The 23,022-nt window shown below is 42.0% G+C and overlaps 2 protein-coding genes across 2 annotated transcripts; both read right to left on the bottom strand.

The window, feature by feature from the left end:
• Positions 1 to 535: 535 nt before the first annotated feature.
• LOC308099637 (C-reactive protein-like) lies at positions 536 to 1,813 on the bottom strand (the record flags this gene model as incomplete). The annotated part of the gene is made up of 2 exons (XM_080448374.1): positions 536 to 953; positions 1,527 to 1,813. 2 exons carry the CDS (start codon positions 1,811 to 1,813, stop codon positions 536 to 538), a joined length of 705 nt encoding a protein of 234 aa, XP_080304500.1.
• Positions 1,814 to 4,014: 2,201 nt separating this feature from the next.
• Positions 4,015 to 5,233, bottom strand: LOC308099636 (C-reactive protein-like; the record flags this gene model as incomplete). The annotated part of the gene is made up of 3 exons (XM_080448373.1): positions 4,015 to 4,333; positions 4,867 to 4,977; positions 5,085 to 5,233. 3 exons carry the CDS (start codon positions 5,231 to 5,233, stop codon positions 4,015 to 4,017), a joined length of 579 nt encoding a protein of 192 aa, XP_080304499.1.
• Positions 5,234 to 23,022: the final 17,789 nt, after the last annotated feature.

Here is a 23,022-nt window from a genome sequence, read left to right as displayed (position 1 = left end):
GGAACAATGTTATGACAATGTAGGCCTAAAAACAGGACATGAAATATCGAAACATATATCAGATTGCATATGGCATTGTTAACATTGCATTTATTTATTTTATTGTTATTGTTATACAGACATATAATAGCAATAGGGTCTTATGTAGGCCTACTGTATACATGTTAATAGCAGTATCATCATGAGACCTTTTAGCAACAATCACCAGCAGGTGGCGGTAAAAGCAAACAATCCACCCAAAGATTTGTCCATACCACCGAGGAACACTAACTCTATGCAAGTCTGTGAAACCAAATGAGTTAGAATAACTGTTAAACCAAATTAGTTTTTAACGAGCAAAAAATAAGGACAAATATGACACAGGGATTAGTCACAACAAGGTCACCCATAAGCTCAAGCTTAATTTTCCATTTACAATATCACACATCATTTTGGTTGGAATCATTTTTAAAGGGAATTTTATACTGGTTAGTGTGTCTGTGGGTTTTATAAATATTTAACCAATTAAAGGTAGTCAACAAGCAAAACCCAGCCATTAGTTTTGAGCACTATCATCGATCACCTCAACCCGGCCATTAGTTTTGAGCACTACGGTGTCCCAGTCAAATATGTTGCCTCTTGCCACCTGCTGGCCAGCGTACAAAGCCTTGATAGTGTCAGGACAAAGGACATAGTCCCACATATTGATGTCACTGATCTCTCCCAGAAAGCACTGGTTGGCATCGAAAGAGGCAAGCAGTTTGTCAGGATCTTGCCCGATGATAACTCTGCCCCCGGGTTGCACCGTGTGGCCCTTCTTGTAGATCTTACTGAGGCTTTTCTTGCCGTCCATGTAGAATGCAGTCAGACCTGAGCTGGAGTCCCAGGTGACACACAGATGGGTTTGAAGGGCCCCAAGTTGAGGGAGCTGGAAAAGGGCACCATCTGAACTAGAAGATAGGAAGAGACCCAATCTGTGAATTACACACACACACACACACACACACACACACACACACACACACACACACACACACACACACACACACACACACACACACACACACACACACACACACACGCACACACACACACAAACGCACGCATGACACAATTTACATTTGCTGAACATTTGACTGGACTGGAACAGCCCTGGCATTGAATGTCTTGCACTGCTGATGTGTGAAAGAATTTGCTATTTTCATCCGTTGTGCTCATCACCTTTCATTACATCATCAATTCAATCATTAACAGAATCAACAGACAATCTAATGGGTATTTGTGCATGCTTGCAGCCCTTTCACACAGCTGATAGTCTTTAACGAATAGACTCTTGTACAGCTGCAAACAGTAATAGGTGGGCTGATGTGAATGGGCCCTGCCTAAAGATGCTCCAACCCCCCTTCATAAACACACATTTAAACTGAGACTTACACAGTGTGTCTGTGGGTTTATAAACCCCACAGACACACGTGCAACAGATGGTTACATGGGCACGCACGCAAGAAAGAAAAGAAACAAATAAAAGGTTAGAAAAGTAGGCCTACCTGCCATCCGATTCACGCCACACATTGAGTTCATCACAGGATTCTGTGCGGTATGCAAACAGAATGATCTCTCTCTCTCCGCTCAGCTCCGTGGCCAGACGCATGCACAGACTGAAGGCTGTCAGGTTCATTGGCTTCTTAGGAGTCATCTCAACGTAGCTGTCAGCTGACGATTCACTGAATACCAGTGACCTACCTGAGGGCGGATTCAGACTGGGTGCGATTGATTCGCACCGTTCCCGAGTACCATTGCCCTCTCCACACTGGCCAGCATTCACATTGCCCATGATTCTTCCACACCCAAGTACACTTCAATTCAACTGTGATTGTACTTGAGGTGTCTCAAGTCATTTTCCAAACTCCTCCCATTTCATAACAATGACATCTGCAGTTATCACGGCTCTCTATGACTGTGCGTGCGTGCGTGCGTGCGTGCGTGCGTGCGTGCGTGCGTGCGTGCGTGCGTGCGTGCGTGCGTGCGTGCGTGCGTGCAAGTCAGTAAAAATGATGTGATGTAGTGGAGTAGAATGGAAGTACTCAAGAAAAGTTCAGTCAGATAACTCACGAATAGATTGAACCAATATTATAGACCGAATATATTGAACCAATATTATAGAATGAGAATACAAGTGTGGATGTAATATTCGATCTGCTCCATTTTTCTCCCTGCTCAGCACAATTAAGACAACCATCATTAACCTTTAAAAGCAGGGAGATAAAAATATAGCAACAGAACCAATAGCAGAGCCCACTGGTGGTGCTGGGGTGGTGGTGGGAGCAAACGCTGCATGACAACACCCATGACACACAAAGCGGACGGAACACAGAAGTAAGTGAGCTTAAATAACCCACCCGATTGGACAGCTGACTGCCAAGTCAGTGTATGACGTATTGTATGGGTCTGCATGACGCTGTAAACAGCCACATAGAATGAGCATGCATGTAACCTCTCGAGTGTATGCTTCCTGAACTAACTCGCAGGCTACGTATAATTAATGTAAATGTACCTCAAAATTATACTTGGTTACTTTCCACCACTGGTGAACACATACTGTAGCTTTCACTTGGATTTATAAGGTCAACCTCTTGACAGATGATTCTCTGATGGGTGGATACTTGGGTAAGTCATTTTAGGCAGATATGCAGTTTATTTTGTGGCCTGATCACCAGGTTAATTATGTATCACAAATGCGTGCATACGTGCCCATAACCCCCTGTTACATAGGCAAACTGTGTAAGTCAGTTTGTGTGTAGTTCAAAGTACAGCCTATTTGGGGAGGGCCCATTCACTGGACGTTTACATCAGCCCAGCTATTTCTGTGGGCAGCCTTTACAAGAGTCTATTCTTTAAAGGCATTAGATTGGGGTTCAGGCTATTTTGTATATTGATAGGCAAATTGTGATTTGAACTGTATCAGCTGTGTGAGAGGGCTGCCTGCACAAATACACATTACATAGTCTGATGATCCTGTTAATGATTGAATTGATGCTGAAATGAAAAGCGATGAGCACAAGGGATGAAAATGACATTAGACAAGGCCCTTTTCTGCCACATCAGAAGTGCAAGGCATTACATGCCAGGGCCAAATTGTTGTCCCAGTCCAGCCCTCTTTCATTATGACATAAGATAACCTTACTTGTACTTTACCCATAACGCTGTCTTCTTCCAACAACAAACAATATATCGGAATTAACCCAACAAGTAGTAAGTGTAGTAAATAAGAGACCTAACATAGTTAGGTCTCACTGTCCAGTTGAAGGGCTTGACAACCAAATAATGGGAAACGGTTCATAGTATGCTCAGTGTTCATTTAACTCTGAGAGAGTACAAATGTAACCAAACTTATGGTCCATTTGGTTACATTTGTACTCTCTCAGAGTTACACATGGATGAATTTAATATCCCTGATCATTGTAAGCAGTTAAAACAAACCTTTTTAAAGGAACAATGTTATGACAATGTAGGCCTAAAAACAGGACATGAAACATCGAAACATATATCAGATTGCATATGGCATTGTTAACATTGCTTTTATTTCTTTTATTGTTTTATACAGACATATAATAGCAATAGGGCCTACTGTATATTAATAGCAGTATCATCATGAGACCATTTATCAGCAATCACCAGCAGGTGGCGGTAAAAGCAAACAATCCACACAAAGATTTCTCCATACCACCAAGGAACACTAACTTTATGCAAGTCCGTGAAACCAAATGAGCTAGAATAACTGTTAAACCAAATGAGTTTTTAATGAGCAAAAAAATAAGGACAAATATAGGGATTAGTCACAACAAGGTCACCCATAAGCTCAAGCTTATTTTTCCATTTACAATATCACACTGTATGACACCACCCAAATGTAGATATGCACTGCTATTTTTTGGTTGGAATCATTTTTAAAGGGAATTTTATAGTGGTTAGTGTGTCTGTGGGTTTTATAAATATTTAACCAATTAAAGGTAGTCAACCAGCAAAACCCGGCCATTAGTTTTGAGCACTATCATCGATCACCTCAACCCGGCCATTCGTTTTGAGCACTACGGTGTCCCAGTCAAATATGTTGCCTCTTGCCACCTGCTGGCCAGCGTACAAAGCTCTGATAGTGTCGGGACAAAGGACATAGTCCCACATATTGATGTCACTGATCTCTCCCACAAAGCACTGCTTGGCATCAAAACAGGCAAGCAGTTTGTCAGGATCTTGTCCGATGATAACTCTGCCCCCGGCTTGCACCGTGTGGCCCTTCTTGTAGATCTTACTGAGGCTTTTCTTGCCGTCCATGTAGAATGCAGTCAGACCTGAACTGGAGTCCCAGGTCACACACAGATGGGTTTGAAGGGCCCCAAGTTGAGGGAGCTGGAAATGGGCACCATCTGAACTAGAAGATAAGAAGAGGCCCAATCTGTGAATTACACACACACACACACACACACACACACACACACACACACACACACACACACACACACACACACACACACACACACACACACACACACACACACACCACACACACACACACACACACACACACACACACAATTTATATTTGCTGAAAATTGGAATGGACTGGACTGGAACAGCCCAGGCATTTAATGTCTGGCACTGCTGATGTGTGAAATAATTTGCCCTAATGTAATTTTCATCCGTTGTGCTCATCACATTTCATTACACCATCAATTCAATCATTAACAGAATCAACAGACAATCTAATGTCTATTTGTGCATGCAGCCCTCTCACACAGCTGATACAGACCATGTTTGTTGTCACAATTTGCCTATCAAATCAGTAGCCTAAAGCCAAATCCAATGTCTTTAATGAATAGCCTCTTGTACAGCTGCAAACAGTAATAGCTGGGTGTGAATGGTCCCTCCACAAAGATGCTCCAACCTCCCTTCATGAACACATATTTAAACTGATGAGACTTACACAGTGTGTCTGTGGGTCTATAAAACCCACAGACACACGTGCAACAGGGGTTACACGGGCACACACAGAAGAGAGAAAAGAAAGAAAGAAAAGGTAAGGAAAGTAAAGAAAGAAGCTACAGTACCTGCCATCCGCGTAATGCCACACATTGAGTTCGTCCCATTGTTCTGTGCGGTATGCAAACAGAATGAACGTTCTCGCTGCGCTCAGCTCCGTGGCCAGACGCATGCACAGACTGAAGGCTGTCAGGTTCATTGGCTTCTTCGGAGTCATCTCAACGTAGCTGTCAGCTGACGGTTCACTGAATACCAGTGACCTGCCTGAGGGCCGATTCAGACTGGGTCCGATTGATTCACACCGTTCCCGAGTACATTTGCACTCTCCCCACTGGCCAGCATTCACATTGCCCATGATTCTTCCACACCCGAGTACACTTCAATTCAACTGTGATGGTATTTAGGTGTCTCAAGTCGAGACACCTAAGTGTCTCCTCCCATTTTATAAGCAATGATATCTGCAGTTATCACGGCACACCTCTGTGCGTGCGTGCGTGCGTGCTTCAGTCAGTAAAAAGTACAAATTTGGCTCTGTGATGTATTGGAGTAGAATGGAAGTACTCAAGTAAAGTAATGTAAATGTACCTCAACATTGTACTTAAGTACAGTACTTGAGTAAACACTTGGTTACTTTCCACCACTGGTGAACACAATATATTAGCTTTCACTTAGATTTGTAAGGTCAACCTCTTTACAAGTGGGTGGATACTTGGGTAAGTCATTTTAGGCAGATAATTATGCAGTTTATTTTGTGGCCTGATCACCAGGTTCATTATATATCACAAGTGCGTGCATACGTGCCCATAACCCCCTGTTACATAGGCAAACTGTGTAAGTCAGTTTGTGTGTATCAAAGTACAGCCTATTTGGGCAGGGCCCATTCACTGGACGTTTATACCAGCCAAGTTATTTCTGTGGGCAGCCTTTACAAGAGTCTATTCTTTAAAGGCATTAGATTGGGGTTTAGGCTATTTTGTATATTGATAGGCAAATTGTGATATGAATAGTATCAGCTGTGTGAGAGGGCTGCCTGCACAAATACACATTACATAGTCTGATGATCCTGTTAATGATAGAATTGATGCTGAAATGAAAAGCGATGAGCACAAGGGATGAAAATGACATTAGACAGGGCCCTTTTCTGCCACATCAGAAGTGCAAGGCATTAAATGCCAGAGCCAAAGTTTTGTCCCAGGTTTCAGTGGTGGAAAAAGTACTCAAATGTTTTACTTAAGTAAAAGTATCAATACGGCAATGTAGAAGTACTCTGTTACAAGTAAAAGTCTGGAATTAAAAATGTACTTGAGTAAAAGTACAAAAGTATTGGTTAAAGTACCAAAAGTAAAAGTATTAAAATATTTGAAAATAGCAGATCTACAAGCTCACAACGCGTCGCGATGCGACGCGTTGTGAGCTTGTAGATCGGCTATTTGAAAATAGCCTAGGTATAAAATAGGGCTAAAGTGGTTAATGTATGTTCTATAATTAAATCATTTATATCTGTAAAGTAACTAGTAACTAAAGTTTTCAAATAATTGTAGTGGAGTAAAAGTACAATATTTGCCTCTGAGATGTAGTGGAGTAAAAGTAAAAGTATAGACAATTGTACTTAAGTACAGTACTTGAGTAAATGTACTTAGTTACTTTACACCACTGCCTGGTTCATAGAGGATTAATTCTCAGCGCAAGTAACAGAATATAGTGTTTTTTTTCTCTGCTGTGTCCTGGTCCTTTGAAGTCTGTATGACCTACAGTTTCTCATTAAAGGAGAATTTCGCCCCATGTTATTCTTACCTTTATTATGACGTTATGATATCCTATGACGAGTGGTACAGTACAGAACTTCCATAAATCCATAACGGATCCGCCACATTTTTTTTTCTGGAGAGATCTGATGATTACAGTGAGAGAAGAGAACACTATGCAACTTGTTGTTCTTGAATGCTCTCGACCGTAAGCCGCGTTTTCACAACACTTTCGGTCGGGCGCCGGAAGTGTGATTTAGTATAACTGTTGAATACAATATTTTTTTAAATCAGCACAGGGAAATATATGAAAGTTCACGATGATAAACAGGGATTAGTCACAGAAACACTAGTACAACACATACAGTACTGTACGAAACCACCCATATGTACGGGCGGCAGTGACTCAGGGGTAGAGTGGCCGGTAGAGCGGCCGGATGGAAACCGTAAGGTTACCAGTTCGATCCCGGGCTCCCCCAGAGTTAGTGTCGAAGTGTCCTTGAGCAAGACGCTGAACCCCTAATTGCTCCCGATGAGCAGGTTGGTGCCTTGCATGGTTTCCTCTGCCGTGTGTGTGAATGGGTGAATGTAATGCACAATCTATGTAAAGCACTTTGGATAAAAGCGCCATATAAATGCACCATTTACATGTAGATCAAATAAGAAGGTTAGAAACCTTGGATATTCATCTTTCAACTTTTTTCGTTAAGTAATAGGCCTACTTCATTTTACAAGAGTGTCACAAAAAGTAGTGAAAATAGGCAATCTACATACAAGCTCACAACAGCGCAAATTTGTTTCTATTTTGGAAGCATTTTGAAAGTGACATTTGAAGTGCGAGGGTCTGTTGGTTTTATATTTACCCAATAAAATACAATTGATCGACAATATCGTTTTTAGCACGATTATCGACCACCTCAACCCCGCCATTAGTTTTGAGCACTATATGGTGTCACAGTCAAAAATGTTGCCTGTTGCCACCTTGTGACCAACAATTATTATTTTCATCCCTTGTGCTCACCTTTCATTTCGGCATCAATTCAATCATTAACAGAATCAACAGACTATCTAATGGGTATTTGCGCATGCAGCCTCTCACTCTCACACAGTACAAACAACAACAAAAAAGCATGGGTTCCCGAGGCTACTCACACAGCTGATACAGTCCATGTTTGTTGTCACAATTTGACAAAAAAAAATCAAGTATATATGACATAGCCTAAACCCTAAAACCAAATCTAATCTTTAATGAATAGACATTCAACGTTTTTCAGGTCAAGGACCCCTTAGCTGAGAGAGAGAGATGAAGCAGGGACCTCCTCTACATACAGTATTTTGTATATTGTGTTGCATATTGACCGCTTAAACCCTTTACTTAGTTGACCGCATTCCCAAGGGCACTAAATATCTTCGCGGAAAATGTTACAGAAAGATGTTAGAAAGAAAGAAAGAAAGAAAGAAAGAAATACAGGTAAGGAAAGTATAGAAAGAAGCTACAGTAGCTCCCATCCGAGTAATGCCACACATTGAGTTCATCCCAGGGTTGTGTGCGGTATATATGCAAACATAATGAACGTTCTCTCTCCGCTCAGCTCCGTGGCCAGACGCATGCACGGACTGAAGGCTGTCAGGTTCATTGGCTTCATAGGAGTCATCTCAACATACTGTAGCTGTCAGATGACGGTTCATTGAATACCAATGATCTGCAAGAAGGACCCCCAAACAGCTCTCTGATAAAGAGACACATTTAAATAATCATGATAATAATAATGAACGTAATAATAAGGGTAATAATAATAATACTAATAATAATAATAATAATAATAATAATAATTTCTAGTTTATTTTTATTTTTTTTGTTAAAAAGAAAAGAAAGAACAAATTTGTTTGTTTGTGTTAGTCTTTTGGTTTGTTCTGCTCTACATTAAGAAAGTTTGAATGTTTAAGAGCCTTCTCATTATAACAGATACCTGTTTTACATTTTTACATATGTGACCTGGTGATATGGATGACACCGGACACAAGACTGTATTTGGGTTATTTTATTATCGGATTGCTCTCAGAAGGTGAGAGCAATATTAATATAAAGTTTTAGAGTTTCCAATCTGGTTTCAAAATAAAAGGATAAAACAAACAAAATCACATTGGTCTGTCTCAGACAATTCTCATAGGACACAGTCCTTGGTCACAGTTCTCAGTTCTTGGCCTTTCACAGTCTTTGGTCACTAGACTGAATAACTTCAGCTTCTGTATATAGACAGCTTAGATCCTGAACTTAAATGCACAAAATAACTGTAGTGATAACTTCTCTGTTAAACAAAAATAAAACAAAACAAACACAATCACATACAGTTACTTTACAAAGAACAGCAAACATTTGGTACATCAATATGAAATGAAGTAGCTAACATATCTCATAATGTACTCACTACATGAAATCTTGGTGCTCACACAGATGCACAATGTAACACAGGTTTCAGCAATCTTCTTCAGCACTATACAATGAACACAATATACTTTCAGCATAATGGACAAAATGAAACATTCTCAAACAATACATATAAAAGAACAATTGTCTAGAAATAAACTTACAATGCTTGCAGAACACAGCTGCATGACACTTCTCTGCTGCCTTACTCAAAGTGCTGACTGATCAGTGCATGTGAACACAATCTGTAAACATCAAATGGATAATATGACCATCCTTGACAAACGTTACATTTCTTACATTCCATACAATCATGTTACTGCATATCTGTTGATCATTTTGTACAGAAGGAACAGATTAAGTATATTTACCACTTTATATAATATCAACAACTCCTCCACAACTCCTCACAAGCATGGACAGTGATAGTAAGATGGCAGACGCTTCACTTCCTGTTTCTTCTACTACTCCCCTTGAGGTACCCTGAGTCTGAGAAAACCCACAACGGTAAAGTGCCATCTAGTGGTCATTTGTGGGAACACTATTTTCCACCTGGCTACATACTCCCCTGCAAAAGAGTCACCGTCCTCGGTGACTTAATTAATCTTATTAACTTCCATCAAAACCTCACACTACATCAACTCTGGGTGAAATGGCATCACATGCAGATCTAGGTACATGGTGTGGATTTGGGTGTATCCCAGCGTTTGCTCTCTGAGTCCTACGTGCTGTAGAAACAGGTACATTAACCCCTATATCCCTATCTGAGTTCTCTCTGGTAATCGGAACATGTATTTCTACCTCTGGTTCACTATCAGAAGATGTCAAATGTACTGGCTCAGCATCATCTCTAGACTCTGTGTCCTCTCTGTCCTGACCATCAGATGTCTCACCCCTCTCTCCATTGACATCCTGACCCTCAACTCTGTCCATATTTACCCCCTGGTGCAGCTGTGGACAAGAGACTTCTTCTAACACTACACACTCAGGATCTGCATAGACAAGGACAGACTCAGGGGGGGCATGTACAGGTGTCACTGTAGGGGCACTAACTCTCTCACTCTTGGGAGCAGGAACAGGGCCTACACATGGTCTAAGGTCAACTCTATGGACCGTCTTAATTGGACCACCCTCCACAGGCTCTACAGTATGAGTGGTACCTTGGATCTCAACCACCCTATGAACAGTAGGACCCAAGCATCTTGGATCTTATTTCTGCCCTGAGGTCTGTGGCGAAGGTACACCAACTGACCCACATCAACCTGAGGACAATACACTTTGTGTTTGCCTAACTCCACCCTTTCTGCTGCCTTCAGCTCAGAATACTCCTTTGCCCTAGCGTGTGCTTCAGTAAGTCTCTCCTGATGTGCTATTAACCAATCATGCTTCTTGTCCTGCACTGGCTCCTGTCCCAACAGAGCATCTATAGGGAGGTGTGGCTCAACCCCGAACAGCAGGTAGTAAGGTGCATAACCAGTAGTCGCATGAGGTGTCACATTATAGGCATAGACTAGCTCTGCTAAGTGCTCAGGCCAACGGCGCTTCTTCTCTGTTGGCAAAGTACGTAAAAGGTCATGAAGTGTTCTATTATACCTCTCACACTGTGCGTTCCCCTGAGGGTGGTGAGGTGTGGTGCGGGTTTTCTTTACACCATAAAGTTTGCACAATTCTGCAATAACTTCACTCTCAAAGTTTCGTCCCCGATCCGAATGTAGCCTTGCAGGGGCCCCATATTTCATAAACCACTCTCGGAGGAGAACTTTAGCAGTAGTATCTGCTTTCTGATCCCGGGTAGGGAAAGCCTGTGTGAACTTTGTGAACACATCTGTCACTACTAAAACATTTTCCCGACCATCAGAGGCCGGTTCTAAGATGGTGAAGTCTACAGCAACCACCTCTAGAGGCCGTGTGGCTAAAAACGACTGCATAGGAGCACGTATCTTGGGCTGTGGCATTTTGGTGAGGACACATCTCTGACATTGTTTAACCCACTGCTCTACGTCATCATACATTCCTACCCAGAAACATCTCTGTTTAAGAAGGCTCTGTGTTCTTTCTATTCCTTGGTGCCCCATGCAATCATGCACACTCCCAAGGACCGTTTCCTTCAAACAGGTAGGTAAGAGGAGCTGGTGACATTTGCCTACATGAACATCATCTATCACACGATAGAGTAAGCCACCTACCTCCTTAATCCGGGACCACTGTCTAAGTAAGGACTTTACAGGCTTGACTAATCCTGTTCTCTCTCTAAAGGTGGGTTTCTGTTTCCTGTCCCAGAACTGTCTGAATGTACTGAGTGCGGAGTCAGTGCTCTGGAACTGGCGTAACTCTTCCTTAGAGTACCCAGGCAAAGTGGGGGAGTTACCCTGCCCATCACTTCCATCTACACTCTGAGCGGCCTCTGAGGCACGAACCTGTCTCACTGTACAACTCTTAATCCCTGCAGTAGCTAGCTCTGGACTCAGAGCTGTACCTTTTCTGAGATTACAAATGGCTATACAATCATCAAACTCAAGGTCATCTGGGTATGGTTTGGGCTCCCCTGCTAACGGCTGCCTAGAGAGGGCATCTGCAGCCGTGTTACAGCGGCCTGGGCGGTACTTGACCTCAAAGTCAAAAACAGCTATCTGAGCTACCCAGCGTTGTTCAATGGCGCCTAACTTAGCTGTGTTAAGGTGGCATAAGGGATTGTTATCTGTTATGACTGTGAATTTAGAGCCTAGTAAGTAACCTCTGAACTTTTCTGATATTGCCCACTTAAGGGCAAGCAGTTCAAGTTTCATACTGCTGTAGTTCCTGTCATTCCTCTCTGCATTACGCAGTCTCCTACTGGCATATGCTATTACTCTTTTAGTCTTGCCTTGCTGTTGGTATAGGACTGCACCTAATCCTAGGCTGCTGGCATCTGTCTCAACAATGAAAGGAAGAGAAAAGTCAGCATAACCTAACAACGGAGCACTGGTGAGTTTCTCCTTCAGCAGCTCAAAAGCTTCCTGACACTCTGTAGTCCATAAACTACCAAACAGCTGTTTAGACCTGGACGGGCTGGTGTTCTGGTTACAGGCATTCACCACGTCATGCAATGGGGCTGCGAGCTGAGAAAACCCCTCTATGAACTTTCTGTAATAAGAACAGAAACCTAAATAGGACCGTAGATCCTTTGCTGTACTGGGGACCTTCCACTGCTTCACTGCAGCTATTTTATCAGGGTCAGTCCCTATGCCCTCTGCTGAGATCTGGTGCCCAAGGAACCGTACTTCTGATTGCAAAAAGTGACACTTTTCTACCTTGACCTTAAGCCCTGTCTCTCTCAGTCTATGCAGGACTTTCTCAAGCCTCACTAGATGATCCTCAAAGGACTGTGAGTACACAAGAATATCATCTAGATATACAAGCATGATTTGGAATACCAAGTCACTCATTGTCGCCTGCATTAATCTCTGAAAAGTAGCAGGTCCATTGCATACCCCGAAAGGCAACCTAGAATATTCATACAACCCAAAGGGTGTTGTAAAGGCTGTCTTAGGTCTATCTTCCTCATGTACTGCGACCTGATGGTACCCACTAGCAAGGTCTATAGTTGAAAAGAACTTTGCACCATGCAAGGCATCGAAACACTCATCAATGCGTGGCAAAGGGAAAGCGTCACGTCTGGTCTTTGAGTTTAGTTTCCTGTAGTCGACACATAGTCGTAGACTACCGTCAGCCTTCCTGACTAGAACTACCGGTGAAGCATAAGCACTAGTGCTTTCCTTGATAACACCCTTCTTTAACAGATTGGTGATGTGCTCCCTAACCTCGTTATACTGTGTAGGTGGTATACGGCGGTAGGGCTGTGCCACAGGCACGTCATCTACTAAGTGGATCTCATGTCTGACTCGGTCAGTGTAACCCAGATCCTCATCTTGGAAAGCAAACACATCTGAAAACTGGGCTAGAAGTACAGCTAATTGAGCCTGCTCTTCCTCTGTGCCTCCTATGTGTAGACGACCCAGTACTGCCTGAATGTCACTTCCTGTGATCTGTCTCTCTTTCTGGTCAATAGTTACTTCTTCCTGGTCAGCTGAAATACGTTGGAAGCGCACCTCTGTCTGGTCATTGTCAACAAACTCCACCTGAGACAATATGCCTAGTCTGGTCCGAGGATTCAACCATACATCCTCCTGAGAAAAATTCACTACCTGCACTGGGAATATATGTCTAGTGGCCTCGGCTACAGTGGGCAACAACACAAGGCCTCCTGGTAAGGGTGTGTTGGCCGGCTCCAACAACATGTAAGTGTTATTGTCAGGCGCTGGTTTGATCCCTTTTGCATACACTGTGGCAACAGAACTAGCGGGTATGTGTACAGCATCTCTGCCTGTTATCCTGGCTGTGGATGACTTCCCTACTAACTCACATGTCTGTACTTGCTGGAAGGCTTCCCCCCAGTCTGGATCAAGTTCTCCTCCAAGAGTGATGTCAAACTCAGCCGTAACCAACTGTTTGCATCTTTTTATTATGTTCATACCAATGAGGCCTGGCACTGGTTCCTGAAAACCCTTTCCCCGTTTACTCAACTCTGTGTTCTCCCTCACTGTCTCCTGTGTGGTTGGATCTTTGACAACTAAGAAACCACACTCAGTTATGTTTAACCCCATAGTCTCCATATCCAGTTCAACATAACCTAAGTATGGTATTGGCAGATTGTTTGCTGCGGTCAATTTGAGCCATTTGGCTGTGGGGATCACATCCTCTTCCTTCCCTAGTAGATGCTGTCTGAAAAAGGATGCCGAAAGGGTACTGACCTGGCTCCCTGTATCTAACAGGCACTTCACTGGAACCCCCCCAATCTGGACCTTAACTTCCCGACACTCACCCACTGCCCGCTCAAGAAAACGCTCACGATTAAGGGTCTTAGAGCCTTTAGTCTGCCCTCGGATTGCCCGGCTCGTGGCCTCCGAGGGTGCTAGTTTCCCTGATTAGATGCACTGTTGGTAGTAGGCTGGCTCTCTGGTTTGCGCTGTGTACACTCCTTGGCAATGTGTCCCACCTCCTTACATCTAAAACAAATGGGCTTCCCATCCTCTGTGAACTGGGGTTTTAGTCTAGGCTTTCCACCCTTGTCTCTGTTAAATGTTTCCTTGAGAGTGAGACTCTCCTTAAACGCCATGGTTAGCTCCCCTATAGCCTTGCTCTGCTCTGCCATCACTTTGACAAGGTCCTCTAGAGTGGTAGACTTCTGAGATGTATTACCAGAGCACTGGCCCTCCCCCCTGATACTGTCACACACTACCTGCCTGCTCTTGGCAACCTTAGTGTTACAGGGCTTCTCTTCAAGGGACCAGGCAATAGCCTCCTCACGTACATTTAACAGAGTGGACTGGGGCTTCTCCCTAACCATCTTGCGTAACTCCCTTCTAAGAGAGGAATCTTGCACACCCTCAATGAATTGGTCTCTCACTGCCATCTTAGCATCCGATACAGCATCTGGTTTTTGTTTCAAAGCTAGCCGTAGGATCTGGGAGAGTGCATGGGAATACTCCTGAATATCCTCATCCTCTCTCTGCTGTCGACCATAAAAAGCTTGTAACAGCTGAGCTACGGTACGCTTCTCTGCATAAGCCTCACGTAGCAAAGTGAACAACTCGTTAGGATCTTTAGGATCTCCATCACTGCATAATCTGATCTCCTCTAACGCAGACCCTTTTAGAAGAGAGAGAATGAAATCAACCTTGTCTGCAGGACTCTGACCTCTGGTCCTGATTACACGATTTACCTCCTCAATAAATTCCTCCACTGAGCGACCGTCTTTGTCTGGGTCGCCGCTAAAGGGCTCAATTTGACGCTCTCTAGGCACATAAACATATGACCTGTTTGACGCAGTTAAAGTGGCAATAGCTTCCATGGCTGTATCATGTTTCTTACTCAGTTCAGAAAGCTGGGCTTGCAACTGCTCAACAGGAGTGGCGTCTTCCCCTTCCATGGTGAAATGTCTCTGTGCAGTCTTGACTCACTCAGTCACTTGCAATGCTGCAGATTGGAGTTGGTGATGACTGCGTCTCCTTCTCCTACGATGATCTTCTTCCTCCACGTCCTCAGTGGCGTGTGGATCTCAGCGGTCTGGTCACTGGCTCTCCACAGCAGTTCCAGGCTGGCCTCGCCGTCTCAAATCCTCTCCAGCACCGGGCCGCTCGTTACCACTACAGTTATTTGTGCACTCTAATAATCTGTCTAATTTATAAAAACTCAGGAAACTCAAAAAAATGATTGATAACCCCACTCCTGGTACCAAAATGTGACCTGGTGATATGGATGACACCGGACACAAGACTGTATTTGGGTTATTTTATTATCGGATTGCTCTCAGAAGGTGAGAGCAATATTAATATAAAGTTTTAGAGTTTCCAATCTGGTTTCAAAATAAAAGGATAAAACAAACAAAATCACATTGGTCTGTCTCAGACAATTCTCATAGGACACAGTCCTTGGTCACAGTTCTCAGTTCTTGGCCTTTCACAGTCTTTGGTCACTAGACTGAATAACTTCAGCTTCTGTATATAGACAGCTTAGATCCTGAACTTAAATGCACAAAATAACTGTAGTGATAACTTCTCTGTTAAACAAAAATAAAACAAAACAAACACAATCACATACAGTTACTTTACAAAGAACAGCAAACATTTGGTACATCAATATGAAATGAAGTAGCTAACATATCTCATAATGTACTCACTACATGAAATCTTGGTGCTCACACAGATGCACAATGTAACACAGGTTTCAGCAATCTTCTTCAGCACTATACAATGAACACAATATACTTTCAGCATAATGGACAAAATGAAACATTCTCAAACAATACATATAAAAGAACAATTGTCTAGAAATAAACTTACAATGCTTGCAGAACACAGCTGCATGACACTTCTCTGCTGCCTTACTCAAAGTGCTGACTGATCAGTGCATGTGAACACAATCTGTAAACATCAAATGGATAATATGACCATCCTTGACAAACGTTACATTTCTTACATTCCATACAATCATGTTACTGCATATCTGTTGATCATTTTGTACAGAAGGAACAGATTAAGTATATTTACCACTTTATATAATATCAACAACTCCTCCACAACTCCTCACAAGCATGGACAGTGATAGTAAGATGGCAGACGCTTCACTTCCTGTTTCTTCTACTACTCCCCTTGAGGTACCCTGAGTCTGAGAAAACCCACAACGGTAAAGTGCCATCTAGTGGTCATTTGTGGGAACACTATTTTCCACCTGGCTACACATACATTTATAAACAAGGCTTGTTTATGTGTTTCATTAGGCCCTTCCGGGGGGCGGAGATGGACATTAAAACGTGAAGCCAACATTTACATCTACGCTTTTTGTTGGCTACGGTCAGTGGTGTAAAGTAACTAAGTACAGTACATGTACTCAAGTACTGTACTTAAGCCAAATTTTTAGGTATTTTTACTTTACTTGAGTATTTCTAATTTTCATTACTTTTACGTCTACTCCACTACATCTCAGAGGCAATTATTTGAAAACTTAGTTACTTTGCAATTATCAAGTATTATATTATAAAACATACATGAACCACTTTAGCCCCATTTTATACCTTGGCTATTTGAAAATAGCCGATCTACAAGCTCACAACGCGTTGCGGTGCGACACGTGTGAGCTTGTAGATCTGCTATTTTCAAACATTTTAGAACTTTCAGTTTTGGTAAGTACATTTTGTTACCAATACTTTTGTACTTTTACTCAATTAAATGTTTAATTCTGGACTTTTACTTGTAATTTTTCCACCACTGGCTACTGTGTGGCTATTGTCATCTTGTTTCAGCTAGAGATCGCCACCCATAGGTTAGGGGTGGTTAGAGGTGGAGTTAACGAGCTATTGTTCTCACCCAAAACGTACTCATTTTGAGAGCCTTTTTCTCAACTTCTTGGTTTGAGGTTTAACAACATTAAAATATGTATACCTTCTTCAAATGTTTTGAGATTTAATTGTGTGACGCATGGTCTGAAAGCCGAAGATGTATCAAACGGAGACACCCTGATTTTCCCTGGTAAAATCTTCAGAGGGAGAATATTATCAGTGCCAAAGAATGGAAAGAGTTTGTCAGTGAAAGTGTGTGTGAAGGTGTGTAAGTTAGTAAAAAGATCAAAGATCTTCTGGGGTTTCCGCTTCACTGAGATAACCGTGCGTGACCCTGATGAGTCGACGGATGTGTATTTACCTTTATTTAACTCTATTCCCCAGCTCTTAACCCCAAATAAGAAACGCGCGAAGCGTCCTCTTCCGGTTCCCTTCCTCTGATAAGACTCTGCTAACACACCTACTGATTTCTTCATAAGCCCTTTAGATCAGTGGTTCCCAAACTTTTTAGCTCGAAACCCAAAAGAGAAATGAGACGTTTGCCCGGGACCCAAACTAGTGAAAATAGCAGATCTACAAGCTCAAAACGTGAGTTGTCGCTTCACGCCGCATTGCAAGCTTGTGAACCTGCTATTTTCACTAATTCTTAAACGTTATCTTTTTTTATGGAAATTAAGTTTTTTTATTTTATTTATGAAATACTTTTGAAAACGTTGAAAGTTTTTAATTTATGAAAAGTTGTGTTTTTTTTGTTTAAACTTTTAAAATCTTCTGTAGCACCATTTCCAACAATTTTCAGTCTAGACGCACAGCCCTTCTCTTTTCAGTTCAAGGAAGCGCAACTTCGAACAATCTACCCACTAACATAAGAGAGTGTCCATCCTTCACATCTTTTAAGGTCCAACTAAAAGGTTGGATCATGGACAATCAAACGTGTAAACATTTTTAAATAGGCTTAAAGGGCAAGACCACTTTGGTAGAGGTTTGGGTTGTGTAGTTACCTTGCCATGATGTAACTCCAAAGGTGGGCAAGAAAAAAAAAAAAATTGCTCCATTTATTAGAAATTGATAATTCAAAATATGCTCCTCATTGACTTACATTGTACGGTAAAACTGCTCCCAAAGTCACTCTTTTAGCACAAAAACTAACGCAAACAAAGTTGATTCAGACAATATAGAACATCCCCATACCCAGTACTGTTTTTTTTTTAAATAAAAATGTCAACTTCCTGTTGATTTTGCCATTTTTAATAAGTAGAAAACCCGGACTGGATCGGCGGATCCGGATCCAGATCTTCAAATAGTAAAATCAACAGGAAATTCACATTTTTATAAAAAAAAAAACAGTACTGGGTTTGGTGATGCTCTATATTGTCTGAATCAGCTATGTTTGGGTTCATTTATGTGCTAAAAGAGTGACTTTGAGAGCTGTTTTACTGTACAATGTAAGTCAATGAGGAGCATATTTTGAATTATCAATTTCTAATCAATGGAGCAATTATTTTTTATTTCTTGCCCACCTTTGGAGTTACATCATGGCAAGGTAACTACACAACCCAAACCTCTACCAAAGTGGTCTTACCCTTTAAATTTTTTTTTCTCCGGTATTTTAGGTCAAAACAAGGCCTTTTTTACTGTTGTTTTTGCCCTTCGGTTGTACCCGTTTAGTAATGTTTATATGTGCTCTTTTTGTAATGTTGCTTGCTGTCTGTATGGGGACTACAGATGGAAATGAGCATTCTTGCTAAATGCGGCGTATTTACATCACATTGTATGTGTGGTGTTCATTAATATGCGCTGTCCCTCCCAAATAAACGTAAAAATAAATAATAATAGTGAACGGCAGCAGTATTGGGCATGTTAGTTAGTAATTAGTTATAGTTACTAGGTACTGCTCACTTACTAACTGAGTTATTGTATTATAAAATGTATTTACTTTGTACTTTGTAAGTAACTTTTGCAATATTTTTGTCTTTTTGTTGATGTGGCACAGTGAAGGAAAAGACAATTCAACGTATTCAACTCTAAAATTATTATACCATACCAACTACTTTTAGAAGATCCTTTAATGATCTTTAGTGTTATTTCTTTTAAGGCAGCCTGGATATGCTTGTATGATGACATCAACAGCTGGATATGGTCACTGGCAGATCATCAACAGGAACAGAAGTTCAGGAAATGGGCTCCTGATGAACCAAACAACTACGGCAGTGGACAGTGTTGTACACGCATGCATTCTGATGGTACATGGGATGATGAAGTCTGTGCAAGACGTTTCTGTGCAATCTGCTTCGACGATACAGGTGAGATGTGTTTGTCACTGAATATCAGTTCTGAGTTGTTAATGTCTCACTGTCACTATTTCCCACCTTCAAGCAACTTCACCTCTCAGATTAGTTAGCTAACACAGGTGCACATACGTTTCAACATTTCACTATCACTAACATGTCAGTTAACACTGCACAAAGACATGTAATGACAAATAAATGGTCACCAAATCACATAAATTCACTTATTTATCTACCTTTTAGGCATAGGCTATAGAGTGTGTTGTGTAATCGGGTTTGCAGACTATGCCACCAGACCAGAGCATACCATGTTCTGGCCATTCTGTACAGAAACTGACTGTAGTATATTTTCAGAGCCAATAGAGAAATATATCTTCATTAACAAGAGTCTGACATGGGACGAGGCTCAGACACACTGCAAGGAGAAATACACAGACCTGGCCAGTGTGATGAACCAGACTGAGAATGAGAAGATACGGAAGATGATCCCCTCCTCCTGGATGTGCTGGATAGGCCTGTACCGAGACTCCTGGAAGTGGTCTGATGGGAGCAGCTACACATTCAGGGACTGGAGTAGGCCTACAAGGGAACCAAATGGCAATAAGGACAACTGTGTCTCCTTGGTGTTTGGCAGAGAGTCCAAATGGGAAGACTGGAATTGTACCGTGACACGTGCCTTTATCTGCCACAGCAATGGTAAGAGATGACCCATGGTTGCATTGGTTAGATTGAAAGTGCTGCGTTTACAGCAGTTGTTCCTAAAACCTGGAAGTGAGTTCATAGTGGGTTCCCATGCCAAATGTAAATTCTCTTTTTTTTTTACCATAGGCTACCATCGGCTTCATTTCCATAAATCAAAAATGGCATAGGGTTTTTTGTTTGCTTATTTATTGGTATCACTTTTTTAATATCAATATCATATTATCATTGAAATCTTAGTCTTGTGCCAATTATTTAGGGGCCCACTTGCAAAACCCTCGCGGTAACCCAGACCTTAACCCTTTAACAGCCGCACAGCAACTAGTCAGTTAGACGCGCTGTGATTGGCCAGTGGTCAACGTGCTGTGATTGGCCAGTAGTGGCAGCGTGCCTCCTCTAAAATGGCAGCCGCGATACAGGTCTCTCCAACGAACTGCAGAGGGGAAGTCCTAATCTGCGATTTGTAAAACAGTGTGAAAGGAGCCCCTGCACCTGCACTGTGTTTCCTAAACTATTAGCACAATATGTAACAAATAGTTCAAAGAGCCAATCTTCAAGCTCACAACGTGTAAATGTAGATCGGCTAGTTGAACTATTTTAAAATGTTCAACTGTTTTTAGAAATAGTAAAAAATGGCAAAGAAGTTTCGGGATAGGGCACCGGCAAAAATAGGGCCCATGAAGTTTCCACCCAACAAGAGACGATGTATAGTAATCGATCAACAGGTTTGACCCTTCACTTTTCACCTGTTTGCATCCGTAGATGGCGCTAACCCATGTAAGCATAACCCATGCGGCGTTGGTTCATGCACTGTCGAGGGAGGAGATGGTCTGTGTCATTGCCCTCCTGAACTAGGAGGAGAGAAGTGCCAGTATGGTGAGTCCCAAAGCCATGGGATATTTGCATTATCACTCTGATAATCATAAATTTTCCATTTTCAAAATGTCAATGTTGCAATACCCTCGCGGCCCCGGCCCACAGGTTGAGAACCACTGATATAAGTGAGCCTTGTACTATAAGAAGCTGTTTCTTGATCCCATAGACTGGAGGGACAAGTGGAAATGGTCACTTCATGGTCAGGGCAACCGGGATTTTACTCTACTATCACATAGCCTGGAGGTACCATAGACTTCAATATAAAGAAAACAAGCAAAAATATATATATATATGTCAAATATTTCAAAAACTCTAACAAATTCCAAAATGTTGAAAAGAAGCATTTTAAGTAGTATAATAATAAAGAGTGAAGTGGGTGGGCTTGCTGGCTAGAGAGCCCACACATAAAATTGACACCTATTAATGTTTTTTTTCCCAGAAGTCCCAGAAGTCTCCGTGAAGAAACAAGTGGTGAGAATAAAAGTGACCAGAAGAAACTCCTCCCTGGATCTGAACAACCCTGCAGTGAAGGAGGCCATTTTGGAGCAGGTACAAGTAATGCCTATCTATTGAAACACAAGTCAAACTGTATCATTAATTAATTAATTAATTGTGTTTTCGTGTGTGTGTGTGTGTGTGTGTGTGTGTGTGTGTGTGTGTGTGTGTGTGTGTGTGTGTGTGTGTGTGTGTGTGTGTGTGTGTGTGTGTGTGTGTGTGTGTGTGTATGTGTGTGTGTGTGTGTGTGTGTGTGTGTGTGTGTGTGTGTGTGTGTGTGTGTGTGTGTGTGTGTCATGTACCATTGCCTCCTTTGCCACCCATTATTATATTGAATATTGTACATTATCTGGTTTGCTGAACAAACCTTTTTTCAGTGATTGTATTTTTAAATAACAATGGAACAGAACAGTGGTTCTCAAAGTAGGGTCCGGGGACCCTCAGGGTTCCTTGAGTGGCTTACAGGTCTGTAACTCTGAGAGTCTACAAAATGGAACCAAATGGACCCATTTTGTACACTCTGAGAGATTATGGGGGACCTCGAAATTGTAACGTTTCAGAACCAAGAGATGAGCAGTTACTGCTCAGATCAGGAGAATAATGGTGGTTTGTATCTGTCAGTTCAAACAGAGCCTGAAGGACGAGGGGGGAACAGCAGACATCAAACTGAAGTGGGTGGAGCAGTCTGATGGGAAGGTCTTCCACAAAGAAGACAAGAAGAAGAGAAAGAAGAAAAGAGAGAGGAAGCCTGTTCTCACAAAGATGGAGCTTTAAGGGGGGGGGGGGGGGTCTAATGGTTAGTGCAGTGATTCCCAACCTGTGGGCTGGGGTCCACTGGTGGGCCTCGAGGGTATTGCAAGTGGGCCCCCAAATAATTGGCACAACACTAAGATTTTTTTATGCTAATATAACATTAATTAACCTTGGGATTTTTTTTTATTGTGATATCGATAGATAGGAACTTAAAGCATACTATGTTGATTCCACTCATCCAAGTAGGAACACAGTCGATTGACTGGTCATCAATAAACATGCTCTGATGCTCAATAAACATGGCTGCCGTGTTAAGTGGTCAGATGGGTCAGTGGTGCAGCCAGAATGCTATAGGCTGGGCCTAGGCAATGTGCAGTTATTGGGCAAATTTTGGGTTTTTTTGGTACATTATTTCGGTTTTAGGGTTAAGGTTAGGATAGGGTTATGTTCTTTAATTCTTATTTTTGCCTTATTTTACAGATTTTTTATCAAAAAACGTAATTATAAAAAGTCATTTTTTTTTGCAAAATCGATTGGGTGGGCTGCGCCCCCGGATGGGTGGGCCGCGAACGCTTTTGATGATTTTCAAGTGCACGGGCCCCCTTTGCTATTACCTCTTACCTTTTACTTTCCATTGGTAGGCAATTTCATTATCATTGTGATTGTGACTCATTGGCACAAGGTATGCTTCAAGAATGGATTTTCATTCAATATTGTCAGGGCAACCGGGATTTTACTCTAAACTATAGCCTGGAGGTACCATAGACTTGAATATGAAAAAACAAGCAAAAAAATATGTTATGTGTTATCATTTGTTATCCTTTAAGAATTGTCTCTGTACTTTGT

Source organism: Gymnoscopelus braueri, assembly GCF_963280865.1.
Source record: "Gymnoscopelus braueri genome assembly, chromosome: 13".
Taxonomy (NCBI): domain Eukaryota; kingdom Metazoa; phylum Chordata; class Actinopteri; order Myctophiformes; family Myctophidae; genus Gymnoscopelus; species Gymnoscopelus braueri.
This window is presented reverse-complemented; position numbering and strand designations above follow the sequence as displayed.